At 46.4% G+C, this 23,423-nt stretch overlaps 1 protein-coding gene across 1 annotated transcript in view; it reads left to right on the top strand.

Annotated features, from left to right (window-relative positions):
• The window catches only part of LOC144818624 (PDZ and LIM domain protein 5-like), a 323,750-nt gene that overhangs the window by 160,614 nt on the left and 139,713 nt on the right, over nt 1-23,423 (top strand). The window contains exon 3 of the mRNA XM_078676225.1: nt 3,433-3,584. Within this exon, the coding sequence (XP_078532351.1) occupies nt 3,433-3,584 (152 nt within the window). The remainder of the gene's footprint in view (nt 1-3,432; nt 3,585-23,423) is intronic.

Genomic DNA, 23,423 nt, shown 5'->3' with positions numbered 1-23,423 from the left:
TCTCTTCTCTTAACAGCCACTGTCTAGCGTCCCTTTTTTAGGTCTCACTTAACAGACAGCACAAGCTTACAGCCCGGCCATTGGCTAGCTTTATTGTCACTCTCATGTGCTTGTTTCCAATTCAAAAGCTTGCCTTCCTCTTCTTGTTTGTATCACTCCTCCGGAGCCTCTTAACAATCCTTTTGATTGGCTGACTTGTATCCTTCCCCTGCTCACCATTTGGGAATTCATTTCTACGGTCTCACCTGAGACAGCACATGCACTGTCACTTCAAGACAATTTGTGTTTAATCAAAAGGGACTTGAAGCCCGCCCAAAGCTTTCCATTAGTTGGCTTCATTATCACTCTAATTTGCTGGCTCCTGACTGGACAGGTCATGGGGTATCACTTTCTCTTTTTTTGTTTTCCCTTCAGTGGAGCATGGCTGCCGTTTACCCCCTACTGCATCGTTACTTGCCCTGTTGTTGCTTATGGCATATCACCCGCCTCCAAACCATTGTTGCTTGTTCCATCCCTCATGCACCCCTTCCATCATAGAGCTATTTGTCTTTATCAAAGTGCTTTCAGTCATGTTATACAGCAGCATTGCTGCTGTATAGCATGGGTTGAAAGTAAAAAAACACAATGCTATGACGCAGTCAGCATTAACCATATCATAGCACTTTTGTTTTTACTTAGTTATGCTCTACAGCAGTTATGCTCCAAAACAGCTGTGCTGCTGTACAACATAGCTAAGAAAACACTGTCAGAGCTAATAGATCTCACATAGGTGAGACCCATTGGATTTGACAATGCTTGTCTTTTTCCTTAGGCCTCTACAGTGCATGTGATTTCTTGTGCTCTCACTTGTGTGGTGTTTCAGTCATCTCCCACGCACACCGACTCTGTGTTACCCACACCCCTCTCAGATTGCAATCTTAACAGGGATATTTTTGCTGGGGTAGGGCTGAAGGGTAGACTTTAAAAGTGTTTGTTATCTCTTGCATTCCACATACTGCAAAAAAGCACAAGCTTTGGTACACAAAGGTTTTTATGGCGCTGGGCGGAGAACCATCTGCTACACTCGGTGTCTGAGGCAGAAGGTGTATTTAGCATGACATTTCTCCTAGAGGTCTATAAAGCTGCTCCCTGGGCTACTGCAGACCACCGAATGGAAGAATCCCGTGGAAAGTAAATTTAGCCTGGGCACTTACTTATTTGTTTTAAATTTCTGTTCAGTGTATCCTGGGTGGAAATTATTTGAAAAATAAATCATTGACATTTATTATAATTAAAAACATTGAGTTCAGTATACTGGTTTGATGTACCATACTATGTGTCTGCTTTTCCATCAGTATTTTGGAATGGTTTCTCTTTAATTTTATTTAAACAATACTTTACAGACCAACATTGGCAAAGCCAATAGCTCCGCACTCTCATTGTAAAGTTGAGACCTACCAATGTTTTTTTCTTTTATAAACCTGCCTCTGACTTTGCCGCGAGGTGTGGTATTTCACCGGTCTTTTTCCCACCCTTTTTTTACTTTCCTCCACTCTTGTTTATATGTTGACCCTCCGTGATGTTTCCCACACACCCATGTCTTCCAACTTGTCCTCCTTAATTTCTACCTTCCTAATTAAAGTCTGGGTTCCACAGGCATGGGTGCTTAGGCATCTACCTTACTTTAGAATAGAAGGGACCCTCACAGACCCTGGGTGTGGAAAACCGAATTCAGCATTCAAAGGCAGATTCTTCTGGAGCAGTACCTAATTAGTATACTGTAACAACAAAATGTGTCCTTGACTCTTCTTTTCTGTAGGCTGCTTGATAGATCTTAGAGGCTACACTACCAATTATGTGTATTGCTTATTTGTATGGACCTCAGCACAAGATTATCTTTGCTCTTACAGTGTTAACAGAATGATGCTTTGTGCAAAGGAAAATAAGGCTAACTAAAGAATTTCAGTAAACCTTTCAGCATATACTCAAAGTAGCGGTTGCATGTGAGCTGTGACCACTCTTTGCAGGCAGGTTTCCACTAACCCTGGTACACAGAGTGACTTGGAAATTGAGTGTGTGCTCTCGACACAAGACCTAAACTCATTATATTGGGGTGATCACATCCCATCTACCCTCTTGACCTGGCCCCCTTGTTGGTCGATGGCCAATGACACTAACAATGTTTAAGGAATCTGTGCAGTATTTGTTTGGTGATAAATGTTTGGTACAGCCACAAATGAAAAATGTTATAGCATGCACTCTTAACTCATGGAACCATGGAGAAGGGTTTACCTCCTTAAACATAAATGCGAAATACAGATAGTTCTTGTAATAGTTGCTCCTGTTAAATTATTTCTGACGTTTTCATAGCAGTGGCGTTCTAGCTTGTGTATACTTCATAGCACTTAGTTACAAACAACTATGTCGAAAGTTAATACTTATAAGAATATTCATTTAGTTGCTGATTGAGAGAAGATCAATTACATTTTAGTTATAGGTGCCTAGTAACAAGAGGGAAATGCAGGTTTCTCTGGCAATCAGGGGGGCAGTTATAGATCAGTTCAGGAGTGAGGTACATCCGGGTTAGTAGGTAAAATCGGGATTATTGTGTTTAGATCTTTCATTAATGCATAGTTGAGATTTGTTTTAGCCAACTTATCAATATTTTCTATAAGCTGTATCAGACACCATGGCTATCAGAGCGTGACTCATGAGATTTAGAGGTGCATTGTTGGTGGTGCACAACTACTTTTTTTTATGATATGTCTGGTATTGGTCATGCCATTAGCTGCTGCTCTAAAAAGGTTGATTCACATAATTCCCGTGTCATGTCATTAACAAGCCTGCCTCTGAAATTTCGAGTTTTATTTTGGCCAATAGTTTGTAGGTTATTGCACATGACGTATGGTTGGCTACTAGTGTACCTCAGCTTTTGTTGGTAGCCTGCTCTTTCTGCAGAATCCTTGTGCAGAGTGCAGACGACATGTAGACTGGGCCCAACTCCATGACAGTGTATCCATTGTAGACTGTCTATTTTTGTTGACACTGTGTAGACCTGGAATGATTCACCCCCCCCCCCCCCTAAATAGTACTCCTTTAAACAGATTTAGAAGCATGAAATCCTGAGTCTGCAATGATGGCCTGTGAGTTAGATTATAAATGGCTGCAGCAGAATCTAAATAAACTAAGATATTACTCCAGAGACTAATTATTATTATTCAATGCCTCACTCAAGCAGACCCAGTATCTTTTGCATAAATCTTCGCAGTTTGCTAATTCAATGTAAATAAGATTAGAACACTGTGTGTTGTTCACATTAGTGCTTACACTTGTATTTACAGTACTGTCTGTTCTGGAAAATGCTGCCTTTAATGGCCAACCAAGTGACTATATTTCTAGATGTTTTAAAAGTCTTTTTGCACTTTTTAATGAGTTTGCCTTTGTGTTTTGTAGCTGAACGATGGTGGCAAAGCGGCCCAGGCGCACGTTGGCATCGGGGACAAAGTCCTCACCATCGATGGGATCAAGACCGACGGGATCACTCACCTGGATGCGCAAAACATGATCAGAGCCTGCGTCGGTGCCTTGAACATGACTCTCCAGAAGTGAGTAGAGCATATCTCAGATGTTGGCAATGTACCCAAGCTACTGAGGTCTACTTGCATTGTTTAGCGAGGATATGTGAACGTGGCGGAAGCTAAGGGTCACTTTAATCTCAATCTCCACCAGTCGAGACAGTCTGCAGATGCCTATGAGAACCCTTGGCTGCATCTGAAGGAACGGTGTTAGTTGCATGTGTGTCATAGTAATGATTGTGATAGGTCCTTGAGTGAGGTCAATGTTTCTGTGCTTGGCTTTTTAATTGGGAAGGTTGAATACTTCACAACAAGCATGGTCTATATAGATTTTAGAGGCGTTTTAGAATTTTATTGGTGTGCGTCCTATTATTTAGTTGACTAGAAATAATATTTCAAATAATGTAAAGCTTACATTATTTTATGCTCTAGTTATTGGAACTTCACTTGTGTTTAAGATGCAAAATATCCAGACTTGTGTTCGTTGTCACAAGCTTCAAGCCTCCTAAGTATTGTTATGCCTTCACATGTTGTAGTAACTTCCTTAACCCACTGTTTTATTTGGCCAGTGAGACCTTTGCTAAATATGACTTTCTGTGCTGCAAACTCTACACATTGTTTTTCTCCACACGGGTTTATTTTAAGTGTTATTAATGAAATAGGAAAAGGTATGAGGATTTTCCTTCTGGGGATACACTTTTGGTTAACAGATCAACTAAGTCCTAAATATGTATTAATGGATGTTTTGAAGCTGTACGAGTTAGTTTATTTTGTCAAAGATAAACACGCTTTTCAATCTGAAATATTATTCTGTCTTCTCAGAATAATAAACTTGAGCATTTATAAAATTGTGTTTGGCCTTGTTTGAGATTCTGTTCCCGTAAAATGCTCCCGGATATCAACAGAAACAGAAGAATATGTTGAATTAGAGAAATAAATACAGATATAAGAATTATTTTCTGTTGGAGGCAGTGTGTAGTTACACCTTTGGTCTCCTCATTGGATAAGTGTAGGCATGCATGTGATTTTAAATGAACCAGATTTCTTAGCCAGTATATGTTTCAGCCCTACTAATGGCAGATTTTCAGTTCCCTTCACCCTTTTCTTGTCTAGTGGTAAATTTCCACTTGTGCTGGGTTGATGTCTGTGCAACATTGTTTCTCTATTTGCTGTGTAGTGCCCATTGCCACTTACTGCAGAGTTAGTGTTCTTGTTTTAATTGGCACTGCTGCAGAACTGACAGAGCAACCAGGTAGACCTCATTGCCAGTGGTGCTCTATTGTTCTGAATGTGGCGCTACAGTGAGATTTCATACAGATCTTCGACATATGTAGTCACTTAATTTCTGTTCTGTCGTATTGAAGCATTTGTATATGATTTGTTACCACTATGTGAAACGCTGAAGCACTCAACCACACAGATTGCAAGTTACGCCATGTAGAGTGTGTGGTTGGAAGCGTGGTGTTATATTTTGAGCCTATGTGGGGGAAGTGTTTTTGTGCCTTGTGGAATGACCACTGAGGTGCGATTATCGTGTTATGGAACACAAGGCCTTGCTTTGTGATGGGTGAGGGTATGTGAGAGTTCGACAAATTAGAATCGTAATAAGGAGTTTCTTGCATCGCCACGAAGCAGTGGGATGCTATGTGCCTGCACATTAGTAAGGGTGAGATGGAACATCGGAGAATGCTCAGTAATTCATATGGCCACATGCGCCAGGCACAGATGCGGTTGAATGAATAAAAGTATTTCAAAAAGGCAAGATTTGGTGACATAAAAAGTAGCTGTGCACCATTTTATGTAAGTTTTCTTTTTTTTTGAAGGCAGGGCATGGTGTGGGACATTGGGTTGTTGGTAGAGGGGGCTGAAACCGTACGTGAGCAACAACCATAATCTTTGCAAGGGTGAACAACAAAAAAGTAACTACATTAACCTATGCTTAAACCGCTGGTAGTTTAGCACAAAAGCAGTCAGGCTTAACTGGGAGGCAATGCGTAAAGTATTTATGCAGCAATTAAACGACAACAAAGTGAAAACACAGCACAAGAAAAATCCTTCACCAATTTAGAAAAATACAATAATGTTTTTATAAATAATTTGACACCAAAATAACAAAAATCCAATTAGTAGAACTGGAGTTATGAATTTTTTAAGTTTTTAAAGTGGAAAATAGCAGCTACACGATCAAAGGGCCAACCGTGGACATGTAGTCACACAAGACTGGGGCAAAGCCTAAAGTGATGGCCGACCACGATGGAGTGTGGTTTGGATACACGAAGGGGATTGGGCCCAGTCTTGTTTACCTTCGGACTTTTTAATTTTTAAAGAACAAATGTCTATGAAAGTAAAGTTCAGCGAGGCAAGTCAGCTGGCATATCTAAGGAGGAGAGAAGGCATTGTCTTTGGGAAGCCGCAAGATAAAGATTCAGTGAAGATTTCTAAGTCTTGACTTAGTCTCTTTTATGGAATTCGAAAATCCCAGTGGAACGAAGCTATAGGCTGCACCCAACGAGGGCTCCATGAGGACAGATACCCCTTATGAGAGGAACCTCTGAATAGTATTTGCTATTGCTGAGAAGAATGTAGAGGGAACTGCCGTGAAGACAGGCTGACCGGCAATGCACTTTGGGTGGATCGGCGAGCAGGTAGGGCCCAATCTCCTCTCTGTTCTCAGAGCACTTTTAGGCAGAAATTTTTTTAAGTCCCAAGTTTTGGATGTGGGTTATCTGGGCACCTTTAGCACCACTTCCAAGGTTTCAGGACAGGAGGGTCACAGCCTGGAGGATTAGGACCCACTAAGGCTGTGTCCAGGTGCTTTTTCAAGATGGTTGGAGCCTTTTCTGTCCCTCATACTCTGATCATCAGACCTGCCAACTAGCCCTTGGAGTCACTCTTGAACTTTTGGGTTTAAGGAGGACAGTTCTGAGGGCACAAAGCATGCTTGAGGCCGCATGGCAGTCTGCTTGGTGTTGTAGGGCGGTCCTCTAAAGTACACAGCCAGCCATAGGCAGTAGGGCATTCCTCTGTGAGTCCTACTGCATGTCCAGAAGTTAACTGAAGAGTGGATGTGAGGGTCCTACTTTTATACCTAGTGCCAGCTTTGAAGTAGAAGAAACTTCTGAAGTTTTCCCTCCACAAATGTGTCTGGAATGCCGAGTTTAGCATCAGTTGAGAGTATGTCTTAGTCCCTTCCTGCTCCACTGCTTCTGTGTAGATTGGGATTTGAGCATTTAAAATATGAGTAAATGCTACCGTACACTGATTATTCTTCTTATTCTGCACTTTACCACAATTTTTTCTTTGAACTATGCTTGACTGTTGGTCTGGTGCCTCATGTATTTCCTGCCCCTGGGACCCCTGCTCTTCCTTGCTAGTTCTGAGCCTCTGCCTCCTGAAGTAGTGTGGGTTGCTGCTTGTTGCCGTGCTGCTCATGACGGCAGCACTAGGGTGTGGAAATGTTTCTGGAGTGAAGGAAGAGTAGGTTAAGCCTTTGCTTTCTGTGTGTGCCTCTTTCTTACGTTTGATGCCTAGTGCAATTGGAGGGATATTTTGTAGGTTGCATGCAGCTGGGGTGGCATACGGTTTAGTTGTCTTGGTTGATTTTTCTGCTTTAAGTTTGGACCTGAACTTCTAGGGGGAGGGCACACCTGGAATATCTGTGTTTGATGTAAAAATTGCTGCTACTGGATCATTGAGATAAAGGAACTTGGTGCAAATTATGGGTTGGTGCTTCAAGTGCTTTTTGTCCATCACAAGGCAAGAAAATACATCCTCACGTAAGTGCTTTGATGATATTTGAGGTGTGGTCTTTATGGTACCTGGGTCTGCCCCTAATGTTGCCAAAGTAGCGGATGTTGTGGCAATAACTTTTTCTTCCCCAGTGTGAGGTTTTTGTTTTTGATTTTGGTGGGTCACTGGTGGAGGTCCTCTGTTGTCCCAGATCTCATAATACTTGTGTTATTGAGGCTTGCTCTTATATAGCTTAAGTAGCTTGTGGTTAAGCTTGTACTGCCTTATTCTTTAGGGTTCCTGTGTATGATCCGTATGGACGTGAGCACAGGTATTTGGAGGCAAGAAGCAAGGCACCAAGGGATTGTATGGGGGATCTTGTTAACCTGCGTTACCTAGTGGGTATGGGGCTATTTCCCATGTCTGCGGTTCTTTATATGAGTTTGCTTTAACATTTCATGTTTATCCTGGATTGCTTGGATCAGTCATTTAGACTACTTCTAGATTTAAAGTATCATACACTCCTGAGAAATTAGATTAATCAATGAAAACATTAACCCTTAATAGTTCACAATAGGTATGCTACCAGGCTATGCTTAGCTTATGCATTCACTCCCACTTAGACTGAGCCAACCAGTGCCCAGCCACCTCCTTGGTTCATTATCTTCCCCACATTCCCAGTCATCCGCTCCCCTCCTTTGATACTACTACTCCATATTGCTCTCTATCAGCAATGTTGTTTGACCTAAACTGTCCTGTCAGTCCTAGCGTCTCATTGTTGCTGACAATTACCTTCTGAATATGGCTAAATCGGGCACAGACTGCTTTGTCTAATGGGAGCTCTCTGTTTCAATATTAATATAATCATAGCATATGAATTCCATTGTGTTCTTAGCTAGAACATGTTTTTTTCTTTGATCTGATGCCTCCCAGAACTGGTCCTCGCTAAACTAAAAACATAAATGAATACATACAGTTATAAACCATGAACCGCTCACTGGACAATGCGAATGGCGCATCTCAAAAAAGGGATTTTACAAAATCCACAAAAATCAAATTGAAAAGAAACTTTCAAAACTATATTCATTTGACTTGGAGAAATAAATAAATTGAAGGTCATTGTTATTCAATGGATATTGTAGAGTGGCCCAGAATGCTTGCCGTCTTGGCTGCTTCATATCTGCTGGGGCCTGCATGTTCTTCCTGGTAAATGTGGCTTCCGCCTGCATTCTATGACCGATACAGAAGAAAGGACGGGCAAGGTATGCTCCGTCCCTCAACCAACGTGATCTGTCTGAAAGGGTTGTCTTCTGCAACCAAGGGCTTACTCTTTCTGGTGTGGTCAGTAGGTGGAGTTTTTGAACTTCTAGAAGGGTGGCCTTTCTGAGCAAACTTGCAGGAACTGCTACGAGCATCATCGACAGTGTGCTCTAATTGCTTATGCATTCAGAACCAGAGAGGGTTAAAGTTACATAAAAGTAAACGTCAGGAGCAATAGCCTGAATCGGGGCAGGGCGCTCAGCATGGACTGTGTGCTCTTTGATGTCCCAGTAAAATGGCTGCTTATGTTCACTATTGCGTAAATAGAACATTGGAGACCAAAGAGCGAATTTTAGACACAGTGTGCTTAAATAAGTGGAAGTGCCGCCGCACTTTGGCTGGTTGGGTAATTATATACTTAGTGATCTCTGAGCTCCTTTAGAACCCGAAAGGAAGTTTAAAGCCTGCATATTATCAGACAGCTATGCAATTTACATATTGCATTATATTCCAGTTGAAACATAGGGACTTGTTTAATCAAAGTTCTGCCGGTTCAGGCCTGTGGACGCGACGTCAAGCGCACGCACACGCACGTACACTCACACTGGCACGCCCTTCCCTCCCTGGGGCCCTTGACTCTCCCATACCTTTGGGATTTTCACAGGCCTTCGGCTGAAAGTGGGCTGCCATGAGGTGGGGCAGGAGAGTGGGTGGGGGAGGGGTCGCTGCGTTACGTCCCTGCTTCAAGCCTGTTTCCCTAAAACGGAGGTGCTGGCGCGTGACCCTCCCTCAGCGTTCAGCAGCCATAAGTGCTGTGCTGTCCCACATGCCAAGTGTGGCTTTTAATAATTTGCACATGATGACAGCAGGGCCCGCTATCAAATGGGCACTAGATCACAAAGTGCGTTGATAAGGGAACAGCGGGCGCGGACATTGCAGCCACTGAGAGCTTTAGAAATGAGCAACGATCATTGTTAACCTTAAATAAGAAAAGCTGTGTCCCCATATCCCCTCCGAAGTTGATGCAGTATTGCGCATGTTTTCAATAATTACTCTTTTGAATGTAGTCTAAATTAGTGGTTCTAAAAAATTAAATAATGATGTAAACAGCTGAGGCTGTGATTCACAGAATACTATTGAATGAATGTCTGCTTTCAAAACAATGCTTCACCTGCGCCTAAAAGCGGTAAATTCTGTGCATATGCAGGACAGCACGAGCGGGTTCATTCAGTGTTCAAGATGTCTCTGCTCTTCTTGATATGTGCAGGAGGGAGCCTGGTGCCCTGCTCTCACTAGAAGGGGCATGTATGGTTGTAAATCATTCTTCAAAAATCAATTTAGCTGTCTGTCAATCTATCGGTTTGTGTCTCTCTCAGTCAATCTCTCCATCAAATGTTAGCTAATTTTTAAACCATCTCCCTAAAGTGAAACTCTGAACTGATTGTAGGTTTTATAATTCTGCTGGGTGACCTGCTGGTTAAATGGCAGAAGACCTGACTCGTAAAAAGTGAGAATGACTGAAAATCAGTGATGATAATATCCTTCCCCTAAATGTGGCGTGGTAACTCCTACGTCCCCCAGTGGTTCAGTGGAGGACGGAGAGCTAGGCTCGAGTTGCCTCTGGCACAACTAGATCAGACTTAAATGGCATAGTCCCTCGCCTCTACATGGAGAAGTGTGGCTCACTGGTTAGAGGCGGCAGACCCGTGAGCAGAGAACGGCCCGGGACCAGGGTTCGATTCCTGACGCGGCAGGGTCGTGGACCAAGGTCAGCGGACTCGATAATTCTTGCCTCGGTGCCTACTCTAATCAGAGACCACACGCGGCAACTCTGGGCATCAGCTTGCCTCATCTTCACAACGGCCCCCCCAGATCACCGGGGATGCTTGGTTGCACCTTAGAGATACCCATCTGGGACCATCTCTCAGGGTGAGCCAGGACGGGTTCCCCAGCGGTCGAAGCGTGGAGATACTCCTCCGGGAGTCGATTCCTAGCGCTATATAAACCCACAATTAAATTAAATTAAATTAAATTAAAGCAAGGCCGGTGTGGCATCCACCAACCTCTACACAAGGCTCCTAATCTTTTCCCTAAGCAATTATCGCCCCTCTTGGCCCCATATGAACATTTCATATTTCTCATATCTTTGTCTGTGTAGCGTGAAATCAGTTTCTTACGACAAGACATTGGTTCTCCCTTGGATGTCCCTATATTACAAACTCTGGTTCCGATCGTACCCGGATACTGTCAACAAGGCGTTTTCTACCTTCGAAGTCATACAAAACGTAACCACTTCTTATTTCGTTTCACCCCAGATTGTAGGCTTCATCTAAAATTTGTAAGCGGATTTCATTACTACTTGCAACCTTCAGGGTCTGTAATGCTTTCTGTCTATCCTCTACCTCCTTTCCCTTGCAACAATATCCTCATAGCCATGATTCATAGTAAGTCTCAAGCTATTAGATGTCCTTCTGTGGGTGCTGGTCCTATTTGGTAGATAAAAATGATGTTGTATACTCTATTGAAAAAAAAAAAAAAATAAATAATAATAATTTACAACAAGGGGTGGTGAGGGACAGAGTCTCTGAATTAAGCAGAATACTCTCACCCAGTCAAGAGATCAGGGCTAGATCCAACACCGTTTTTTAGCTCATTGCACCATCCCAGTTTCAGAACCTGGCTGTATGCAAATTAGTCTGTTCCTGTCCCAGTGCATGATGGGAACAGGGCAAACCAAACTACAAAAGCCAATTCTTACACTGGGAAGGAAACAAGCTTCCGGGGACCGGTTTCTGGCAATTTGCACCATCAGGATTCAAGCAAGCCGGGCCGAAGACGCCTGAAATGGCAGAAACCGGTCCCCGGAAGCTTGTTTCCTTCCCAGTGTAAGAATTGGCTTTTGTAGTCTGGTCTGCCCTGTTCCCATGATGCACTGGGCCAGGGACAGACTAATTTGCATACAGCCAGGTTCTGAAACTGGGATGGTGCAATGAGCTAAAAAACGGTGTTGGATCTAGCCCTGATCTCTTGACTGGGTGAGAGTACTCTGCTTAATTCAGAGACTCTGTCCATCACCACCCCTTGTTGTAAATAATTTTGTCCACCCTAAGCGTGGAAGGGTATACTCAGATGTGAGTCCCTTGCTCATTGCACCATCAGGATTCAAGCAAGCCGGGCCGAAGACGCCTGAAATGGCAGAAACCGGTCCCCGGAAGCTTGTTTCCTTCCCAGTGTAAGAATTGGCTTTTGTAGTCTGGTCTGCCCTGTTCCCATGATGCACTGGGCCAGGGACAGACTAATTTGCATACAGCCAGGTTCTGAAACTGGGATGGTGCAATGAGCTAAAAAACGGTGTTGGATCTAGCCCTGATCTCTTGACTGGGTGAGAGTACTCTGCTTAATTCAGAGACTCTGTCCATCACCACCCCTTGTTGTAAATAATTTTGTCCACCCTAAGCGTGGAAGGGTATACTCAGATGTGAGTCCCTTGCTCATTGCACCATCAGGATTCAAGCAAGCCGGGCCGAAGACGCCTGAAATGGCAGAAACCGGTCCCCGGAAGCTTGTTTCCTTCCCAGTGTAAGAATTGGCTTTTGTAGTCTGGTCTGCCCTGTTCCCATGATGCACTGGGCCAGGGACAGACTAATTTGCATACAGCCAGGTTCTGAAACTGGGATGGTGCAATGAGCTAAAAAACGGTGTTGGATCTAGCCCTGATCTCTTGACTGGGTGAGAGTACTCTGCTTAATTCAGAGACTCTGTCCATCACCACCCCTTGTTGTAAATAATTTTGTCCACCCTAAGCGTGGAAGGGTATACTCAGATGTGAGTCCCTTGCTCATTGCACCATCAGGATTCAAGCAAGCCGGGCCGAAGACGCCTGAAATGGCAGAAACCGGTCCCCGGAAGCTTGTTTCCTTCCCAGTGTAAGAATTGGCTTTTGTAGTCTGGTCTGCCCTGTTCCCATGATGCACTGGGCCAGGGACAGACTAATTTGCATACAGCCAGGTTCTGAAACTGGGATGGTGCAATGAGCTAAAAAACGGTGTTGGATCTAGCCCTGATCTCTTGACTGGGTGAGAGTACTCTGCTTAATTCAGAGACTGTCCATCACCACCCCTTGTTGTAAATAATATGTATACTCTATTGGTCATATTATAGTTCTCATACTTTTGCCTTTGTTGGAATGTGCTGTAAAATGCCATTGATTATTAAGCTGCATTTGTTTCGTGTGATACTACTTTAGGGTTGGTGAATATATTCTTCGTCCCAATTAGAACAATCACTGAAACTTTGTCGTAGTGTTATATGTTGGCCTAATTAAGAGCAAGCATGGATGAGCATCTTGAATCTGTTTCCGAACACAATACTAAGTTTTTATGCCAAATTGGTAGTGCATGAACCCTGTTGAGTTGATTATCTCCAAGCAGTATGTAGTTCCAATATTACTGTGTAATTGGTTGGCATCAGAAGTTCCTAAACGACCATTCTCAGGTCTACCTTGCTAGCATATCTGTTTACATACCTGTTGTTCGCAATACCTTCAAATGTACACCCAAAGGATTATACCTCTTACCTCGTGATATTGACAGTTTGATGTACACACCCTATTGTGTTTGTTTATTGGAAATCATGGATAACTATTTTACTTTAAAAAATACACGTAATCATCATACATTAAATTCCTTATCTTATACACACATTGTATAAAGAGCGCAATCGTTTTTGGTGTTTTTACTACAGCAAGCTATATTTATGTTTTAGTTAGGACGTGTCTGTTTGTCCATGTACTTCTTCCTTCCCCATTGTTCTTTCCTCTCTGTGCCTTTCCTAAAGTCTTTCCAGTTGTTTACATTTTACATTGATTTTCCTTTTATGCATTTCTCATTGTTTCTCCACCTGTCTCTTATCTGTTGCTTTTCCTGGACTATGTTTTCCCATGCAAAAAGCTACGCCAAATCTATTGGGCCTGACTTTAATGAGCAGTCACATGCATGCATATGTGTCACTTCGATGATGTAGTGCAATGCAGCCAGGACAGTTGGCTTTCACATTGCTTGTTGGCATTATCAGTTAAGTTGACAAAAGACAGTTTTATTTATTAAGAGTTTTGGTAGCTTGCTGAGTTGTGATTCAATGGTGTGTTGTGTGATTTCCATTATGGCTTTTTTTAACCCGTTTGCCGTGGCCACGATTTCGCGGCAGTGCGGCACTTCCGCACTGAGGGGAAGGGGTTAAGACAAACAGCCACCAGCACCATGATAAATCTGCTGTTGAGAAATGCTGTTGTACTTACTCAATGTGAGACATAAGAGAACGGATAGTGTTGGTTTATAAGGCCACCAGTGGTATGGCACACCTTGTAGGCCTAATCAACCGCGGATCATGCAGGTAACAGAGGTGGGGCGGTGGAGCCGGGTTAGGGGATTCTGACGGACAATAACGAGGGAAAACTAATTATTTATTTAATTTTCCATCTGCATCATCCATCGAAATTACACGCACCCGCCCCCACCACCCCACCCCACCGCTGTTACCTGCACGGACCGCGGCTGCGCCTGATCCCTTGTGGTGAGTGGGGGAATACGTATTTTTTCCATTACATTAGAAGTTTTGTGCCTGCTGCTTTAACCCCTTCGACGCTCATGACGAGCTGGGCTCGTCATGAGGTAGCCTCCTGGCACGCTCATGACGAGCCCAGCTCGTCATGCAAAGTGCGCTTTCGCAAAATCCAGCGTACGGGGGGGAATCATGCCGCACGCATGCGGTTAACGGACTGTATTTGTTAGCTTCAGGCGTTGTAGGATCAATAAATGTCTGTGCGTGATATACAGTATTATGTAAAATTTATATATATTTTTTAAAAGTGCTGTTTGTTTTCTGTCATGTTCTTCGTCATGTTTTGCTTTGAACTGTTTTGATGTGGTATTTGTATTGTTATGTGCAAATAATTTGATATGGTTTGAATTTTTGTTAGAAACGGAATGTGCTTTGATTACACTGTGTACTTTCATTATGGCTTGTTAAAAAAAGACTTTAGTCTTTTTCAAAAGAAATTCAATTAAAAAGATCATACATTAGTAAATTATTGTTTGATCCTAGCGATAATTCAAGATACCCAGTGAATCGCCACGAGGGTTGGGTTCCCCCACATGTGCTGCTTTAACGGGGCACTCCAGTGAATGATGTCTCAAAACCTTTGCTGACATCATTAAACAAAACAACACTCTCGAATGAAAGCCCGTTGTTGGTGATTGTTGGTTATGCACGACTGGGATTTTTCTCTGCACTAATTGGCCCCTTTAAAACCGGTTTAATCAAAAGTATACGGTTCACAATTTTTTTAGCATTCTTTTCTCAACAGCAGAGTTGGCAGAAGGTTATTTCTTCCCTTCAACACCAGCTAGTCTTGTCTGAAACTGAAACTCCAGGGCGAGGCTGTTCCAAGAAAGCGTGTTTTGATTTGATTTCTGTTGAAGTACTTACACTCCTTCTGTCTGCTTCGCCAGTTTCTTAAAGGAGACCCAATCCCTTCTGTAGCAGCCAAAACACACCCTACTGAGTTCTCCCAGTGGCCTGCAATATTTAAACTGTTCCATGCATCCCCAGGTTTGCCTGGTTAAACAGGTTTCCTGCTGTACTTGTGCACAAAATTTGTGAGGGACTTGTCTATTGTTCTGCAATCTTATTTGACGAATGCTTTTACTAACATGGTCAGCGACTAGCTGCCGCCCCCCCCCCAATCCGGCACCCAACACCCAGGAACGTGGACACGAGACGTGTTTTACTTTTTGGAAGGCGGGCGCTAGTCGCCCGGCCGTATTTATTAAAGTATGAAATTAAAAAAGGTTTTAATTGCATAATCAACAATGAATACAAAAATCAGCAGGACATTCAGTTATACAATTGTTATCAACAAGTTTGAGAGCCTGACCTTAACAAAACTCTAATACAAGTTGTTCCTAGCTTAAACTAAACATCCTACCTTGATTTTTGTACATTTCTGGCCATATGGCAGGGTCACTACCGGTGTCAGGTCCTACAAGCTGCGCCTCCCCCCTAGAAGTGCGCATGCGCAGTGTTACCCCGGGAATTGCCCGGTCTACGCCCCAAACTCCATTTACCCACTAAAGGAGGGCCCTTACTCTGCGCCGGTGGCGTCATGAGTCCACGCGCGCGGGGTGGCTACCAGCCTAAGGAAAGCGTGAACTACTCCTACCCGCGCTCCTTTGCATATTACCTTGCCCCTGGAGTACTGGGAGTGGCCCGCAGGCCCCTCCCCCCGGGCGGGAACCTCCATAGGATGATGCCCGCCCCCTCAGACCTCAAATATGTGCTCACCGATAATGACCTTACCGCATGTCCCATACCTAATAAATACGACGACCTATGAAAAAATTCTAAAGGACAACTACACTGGCTAATAAATAACAGTATCCACGCATAGCTAAAAGGGGAAAAAAGGCCTAACGACACATGGCATAACATTACAATTCGGTTCACTCATGTTACTCAAAATTACAATATCAACGTATAGCTACAAAGGGAAAAAAGGCCTAAAGACACATATCTTCAAATACAGTTCACTTCACACATCACTTCTCTACAAAGGGGAAAAAGTCCTAACAACAGATCACAGAATACAACAACAGCCTACTCTCTCCCGCGGTCCATACCTTTGAAACTTACCATTAAACCGGACATAACGCTGCTTAAACTTTGTACCAAGGGATGGTGGGTGGGAAACAAAGAAGCCCCGAACGCGGGGCACAACGTTCAGCGAGGGAGCGTCCAGGGACAAGGGGGTCTCCTGGGCGCTCCCTACCTCTTATTCCCGAGGGGCCGGGTGGCCCCTCCTATCGCCCGCCCCCCCCGACCCGGAACCAGTCCATTGAATCCGGGTCAGGAGGGGCGCCGGCCAATCGGCGGTGGGCCGCGCCCCCAGGGCACGCCCCCACCGTCGAAGGACCCGAGGGGAGAGGAGGTGAGGCGGTCGCCGCGCCGCCATGCGTGCGGGGGGGCCGAGGGCCCCCCCTTTTCACATGGTCAGCGACTAGCTGCCGCCCCCCCCCCAATCCGGCACCCAACACCCAGGAACGTGGACACGAGACGTGTTTTACTTTTTGGAAGGCGGGCGCTAGTCGCCCGGCCGTATTTATTAAAGTATGAAATTAAAAAAGGTTTTAATTGCATAATCAACAATGAATACAAAAATCAGCAGGACATTCAGTTATACAATTGTTATCAACAAGTTTGAGAGCCTGACCTTAACAAAACTCTAATACAAGTTGTTCCTAGCTTAAACTAAACATCCTACCTTGATTTTTGTACATTTCTGGCCATATGGCAGGGTCACTACCGGTGTCAGGTCCTACAAGCTGCGCCTCCCCCCTAGAAGTGCGCATGCGCAGTGTTACCCCGGGAATTGCCCGGTCTACGCCCCAAACTCCATTTACCCACTAAAGGAGGGCCCTTACTCTGCGCCGGTGGCGTCATGAGTCCACGCGCGCGGGGTGGCTACCAGCCTAAGGAAAGCGTGAACTACTCCTACCCGCGCTCCTTTGCATATTACCTTGCCCCTGGAGTACTGGGAGTGGCCCGCAGGCCCCTCCCCCCGGGCGGGAACCTCCATAGGATGATGCCCGCCCCCTCAGACCTCAAATATGTGCTCACCGATAATGACCTTACCGCCACAGGCCAGTATTGTTAACCGACGATCTGGCCTCCCCCTCTAGCCCCTGCCTAAGGACACACTCCTCCTATCCCAGCCCTCTAGCCAAGCCCAGATATTGTCAGACCATAGGACATTACCCTCTTCTGTCAAATGAACCCCGTCCTTCAAGTAATACTTGTGACCCCAGATGCACCCATGAGGTATTGACTGTAACACGGGGGTTCGAAACAACCTATCCAACCGTGTGTTGATTCTCTTTACCGAGTGATTCAACGCCCTGACCGAATGACCCCCCCGCCACTGAAGTCGAGGTATGAGTTGTGACCATACTAGCGTGCACCCGGGGCAGGTCCTAGCTATCCAACCCGCTGTTGAGATAATCTCTTCAATCAAGATGCGCCTGCCCAGTGTTGCCAAGTCGTTCTCCCCAAGGTGAAGTATCACCACTGACGGTGGAGACCGCTGGCGTGCTAACAGCCCATGGAAGAATCCCCTAAACTCGTGAAGACACAACCCTCCTCTGCCAAAGAACGTGATATTCAACCCTAGTTGTGCCGCCCTTTCTTTCTTGTCACCTGACAGGAAGACACATTCCGCTCGCTTCACATATGAATGACCGACAATCCAGACATTGTTCTTTGTTGTTTCCTGTTCGCCGCTCCGTGCTGATGAATATTGGCGGTGCCCGACGACAAATTCCTCCCCTGCGTAACAGGTCTGAGAAACTGTAAGAGAGCGGAAAGAGACCAAGCGTGAGTGACAAGTAATCATAGCATGTCAATCCGAACATAACGTTTATAGCAGTCTGATGACCACCTCCCAATTGTCTTCACTCTTTCCACCGGGAGGCCCCCCGCCACCGCCTCAGTTGCTGCCCCAATCCTGAAGGAATGAGATCCAAAATCTCTAGGATCAAGACCTGCTTTTGTAACCCCTATTTCGAACACTCTCCTGAATTGATACCTGGTCAAGGGGCTCCCGTCGGCGTGACAGAGCAACGCCCTGCCTGCTGAACCGACCATCAGTCCCATGAGTGATTCTACGTGCCTCACCGGGCAGCACGGGTTGGCGGGGGCCCGTTGCAGAACTATGGTGTGACCCCTAGCTTCTTGATCGGTCTTTGATTTCTGGATAATCACCCACATGGTGTCACCCCTTATCGTCACCCCAGCCTTCTGCAAGCCACCTAATATGTCAGACTTGGATCCTGCCACAAGTTCACTAATTCTCAGCGCCCCATAAAATGCCAGGGAGAATGCCGCCTTAAATAGAAGCACTTCCCACTCCGAGTTACAAACAATCTCCAGCGTGCCCAGTAAGGCTGTTAGCCGGGCCAACCCCATGGGCTTCCTCTTATCCTTCTGGTGTCCCTGAATACGGCGCCATCCCCTTAAAGCCTTGCGTATCATAAAGGTATTAGTGGGATCCCGGAAGCCCCTAGCCTGAGCGAAGAATGACACTGCTGCCCTATGTCTGGTCGCCGCTGCCACTGAGCGCCCCTCTTTGTGCATCCATTCTAAATAGGCTGCAAACCCATCCTCCTTCGCCCAAAGCACTTCCCACTGTGGCCCCAAGAAAGAACAATAAGACAGAAACGCCCCTTCGTAAGCCGTCTTGGTCCTGGGGGCTAGGCTAGCGACCACGAGGTCCTGTAATCTGGGGCACCAATCTGCCAAAGTACTGCTGGGAAGTGTGCTGGCGAGGGGTCTGCTGTGGGGAGATGTTCCCTGAAAACCTGCATTTTGAAGCGAGAAAGGGAGTCAGCAGCATTGTTTAAAACACCAGGGACATGTTTGGCTCTAAAGTTAGCATTCAGTTTAAGGCACCGCAGAACAATTTCTTTGATCAGACGAAGTATGAAAGGACACCGCGCCCCCTGCTGATTGATACATTCCACCACTGTCATGTTATCTGACCAAAACACCACTGATTGGTTACATAGGTGTTCGGGCCAAACCATCAGTGCCACCCATATTGGAAAAAGTTCCAGGAAGCCAATGTTGCTGAGCAAACCCCATGTGTTCCATTCTTCTGGCCATTGTTGAGCGACCCACCTATTCCCTAGGATGGCACCAAAACCCACACTACCGGCCGCATCAGTCCATAGTCCCAACTCCGCCGATGTCGTGAGCGGGCCGGGCCAGACCACCCTACCGTTAAAATCCTCCAGGAATGCCATCCAAATGAGCATATCCTGGCGAATTTCAGACGATAGGCGCGTGCGGTGGTGCTTTTCCTTCAGCCCCTTCATCGCGTGCGCGATGGAGCGAGAGAAGGGGCGAGCCATTGGGATGATTCTTAGTGCGAAATTCAATTGCCCTACCACCTCCTGTAATTGCTGCAAAGTGACCTTCTCCTTCCGGAGGCATAACTGTAGCGATGTCTTGAATTTGCACACCTTGTCCCTAGGTAGTCTAAAACATCTCTCCATTGAGTCAATCTCGATGCCCAGAAATTCCAAGCAGGTGGTCGGGCCCACCGTCTTCCCAGGCGCAAGCGGGACCCCAAAAGCCCGCATGAGCACGCAAAATTCCTGCAATGCCAGTGCGCACTCCTGAGAACCCGCTGTACCGAGGAAGAGGAAATCGTCTAAGTAATGCATGACCCTTTGATGGCCCGTCACTTGTCTCATGGCCCATTCAAGAAATGAACTAAACATCTCAAAGTAGGCGCAAGAAATAGAACAACCCATAGGCATGCATTTATCCATGTAGAACCTATCCCTAAAGGTGAAACCTAAAAGATGCTGGTCCGCCGGGTGGACTGGGAGGAGGCGGAAGGCGGATTCTATGTCTGATTTCGCCATCAGCGCCCCGGGTCCAGTGGCCTGCAATAAGGTAACAGCCTGATCAAAAGAGGCGTACTTAACACTACAGATACCTTCGTCAATGGCATCATTCAGTGACGCCCCCTTTGGCGCTGACAGGTTATGAATCAATCTGAATTGTCCCTTCTCTTTCTTGGGGACAACTCCCAGTGGGGAACACACAAAATTGGGTACTGGCACTGCGGAAAAAGGGCCAGTTATCCTGCCTAAGGAAAGCTCCTTGTCAATTTTGGCGGCCACAACAGCCGGATTGTGTTTGACTGATAATTGATTTCTACAGTGCGCACTGCCTGTGTATCCCCCGGCCGGGATCCTAAAACCTTTAGAAAAACCTTCCTGGAGTAGGGTGGCCGCTTTGTGGTCAGGGTATCTGTTCAACAATGGAATCATTGCCACCACATCCACTGGAGTGGGGGGCGTAACCTGTCTGACTTATAGTGGCTTTCCCCTACCCCTCTGTCCTGTGTTACCTTGCTTGGACCTACAGGTAGTCTCTGGATGAGAGGGGTGCCCACAGGAGGAACATGCATGCCTAAACTTACACGCGGCCCTTGTGCAGGTGCGCCTATTAAAATCCCAGCACACCCCTTTCTTCTCTGGCCCACCTGCCCTAAATTTCCCAGGTATTTCACTCGTTTGGGGGGGCCGAAAGGGCTGCTGCGGTCTAGTGAACACCTTGACCGCACCGAACTGAGGGGGAGGTGCAGTGTCAGAGAACTGTTTGTGCCAAGCCATGGAATCTACCGAGTCCCATGGCAACGATCTATTGAATTCCAATGCCTTCCTAAAATTGACATCATAACCCTTCCATGCTTCCCCAGAATACTGTTGACTCCACCCCACAATCCTGCTCGAGTAGCAAGCCAATGCAGCCTGCAGATCTGGGGGACGCTCAGCCTTAATTGCAGTGAAAACAGCCCATGCTTGCATCCAATTATTGAGATTTTCCTCAACCCTGAATCTAGTACACTGCGCCCTCCATTCACTTGGGAGCATCCACTCTTTCAGTGCTTTTGCCTGCTCCATTTCCCTATTATCCAACAATAAAGAATAAATGTACACGTATTTATCAGCCCAAATCATTTCTTTCACAGCTAATGACACATGCTGAGCTAGATTTTCGCTCCTGGAAGGTATCACACCGTCCCCCAAGAGCGGCAATGCCACTTCCTTACCAAGTGCGGGCACCGGGGGCGGCTGCCCTTTAACTCCGTCCAGCTGGGGAACACTTGGACCTGCAAGGGGAGAAGAAATTGGCAATGCAACACTGTCGGCGACCGGTGCCGATCTGATTTTTTCTACAAACCTTGCCGCCTCTGCCGCATGGTCTGCAGAATTCGGGAAGGCTCCCCCTTTTTGGAGCCATGGCATCATGGCCGTTAACTGAGATAACAATTCGGGTGGCATTGAGTCTACATTACCCCCCGGGACCACAGGTACCACTGGGGTTATGCCCAGTGGTCCTGGCACAGCTGGCAGGGTGGGCGCCGGGTGTGGCCAGCCTGTACCCGGGATTGTGGGCACCGGTGCGGGAGCAGACCCAGCGTCTACTGGTTGACCTGCCGGCACCGGCACCACAGGGGCAATGGGTGTAGGCACATGCGGGGGTGGGACCACCGCGGGCGGTGCGGCGGGTAACGGATCCACTGGGCCTGTGGTGGGAACCGCCTCCTTGGGTCTTTTGGATCTAGGTTTCCCTTGTGGAGTGACAAATTCCCCTCTTGGCACTGGTGCCACCCTCTTGCGGATCGGTCGCCCGGACGGGCCCGGTGCCTCACTCTCCCTGTCATCCAACCGAGCTTCCCGCTCCTTAATTTGTCCTAGCTGTTGCTTAATGTCGGTCATCTCCCGCATCATAGCCCGCATCATAGCCTCCATGTTGGACCCCCTTTTACCACCCCTTGGGCCTGGCATGACGCTTACCCCAAAAAACACCCGCTGCCTACTCTCTTAGTTCCCAACAGGTCAACTGTGTGTACCTTGCAGATGGAGGGTCACCAGGGGGCTTTCAGCACCATGCAACGGCGACCGCAACACCAGCGGCTTGTCCGCTTATGTAAGGGGTGAGTAAACCTAATGTAGACCCACCCGGCGGCCACCAGGAGCGATGAGTGCTAGCCCCCCGTACCCCTCTTACCGACCCCTCCTGTGTCCTCGCCGGCGATGACGGTCTGTGGTCACAGCCCCCACCACGTCGCGTGCTCTGTCTGCGAGTGAAACGTGCCGATAATGTTGTTAAGGTAACCTGTAATTGAAAAAATATCAATACTGTGCAATCAAAACAGGAACAGGTTGTAGGAGACCCAACTTAAATACCGACCTTCCACATAACACTTAAGCCCATGGCCGGTACACTATTGAGCCAAGACTTGTAATTATTCCGGTTTTGTGCCACTACTTGAACAACAAGGCACTTAATGGTTATTACCACAGTAGGAAAAACACTTTATGAAATAACACCTCTTCTGTATATTTGAACAAAGAATCACACCCTATTTGATACCCTACAGTAGTGAAAAAACACTTGAAGAGATGCCGCCTCGTTTTCTTAAAACTTGCACACTCTGCGTCACAATCAGTACAATGGATTATACTAAACACTCAGATGCAGCCTCCCTAATCAATTATACTTAATACTGGAATGCAGCGTGAAAACAGTTACATAAATGCCCCCCCGGTTTGTACACTTCTCATAGGGTCTCCCATCCAGGTGCTGCCCTGGTCGACCCTGCCTCGCTGCCTTCTAATCAGTTTCAAATTGCCCTCCCCGGCCTGATTGCCGTTTAAGAAAGCGCGCTCAAACCCGTTTTTTCAACGACGCTCCTATAATAATAATAATAATCCACTGTGGCAAGGTACACAATGACCCGTATTGCTACCGCCGCTCGCGTGTATCTCAGCGGCGTACTTAAATAATTGTGCGGTTTATGTTTTCCAGGACTCGGCGGCAGAGGGGGAGCTCACAGGCCCTCAGCCGGACATAAGAAAATACCCCCGCTCTCAAAAGGGGGGGGCCCGCCAACGAAGTCCCCTGCCCCACACAATACCTTACGGGGCCTTACAACGACCCGTACCGCGCTCTCCCCGTCGACTCCGCGCCCTTGCTAGTCCGTGATCGGCGAGGCGCTGTTCACGACGGCTCCCTGCTCCTCGGCGATGCTCCCGGGCAAGGCTCTCCGCTGCTCCGATGCGCCTGGCCCCCCACGCGGCTGGAACTCCGGACGTCCAAACCTGCAAACAGAAAAGGGAGAATCACCACGTTCCGGTACAAACTCGACTTCCAGCGAATTCCCGCTCCGGAGTGCCTGAAAAAGAAAGCAGAAAGCAATTACAAAACAAAGAAGCCCCGAACGCGGGGCACAACGTTCAGCGAGGGAGC

Source organism: Lissotriton helveticus, chromosome 2_1 (assembly GCF_964261635.1).
Source record: "Lissotriton helveticus chromosome 2_1, aLisHel1.1, whole genome shotgun sequence".
Taxonomy (NCBI): Eukaryota; Metazoa; Chordata; class Amphibia; order Caudata; family Salamandridae; genus Lissotriton; species Lissotriton helveticus.
Note: the sequence above shows the minus strand (reverse complement) of the source record. Positions and strands in the feature narration are given on the sequence as shown.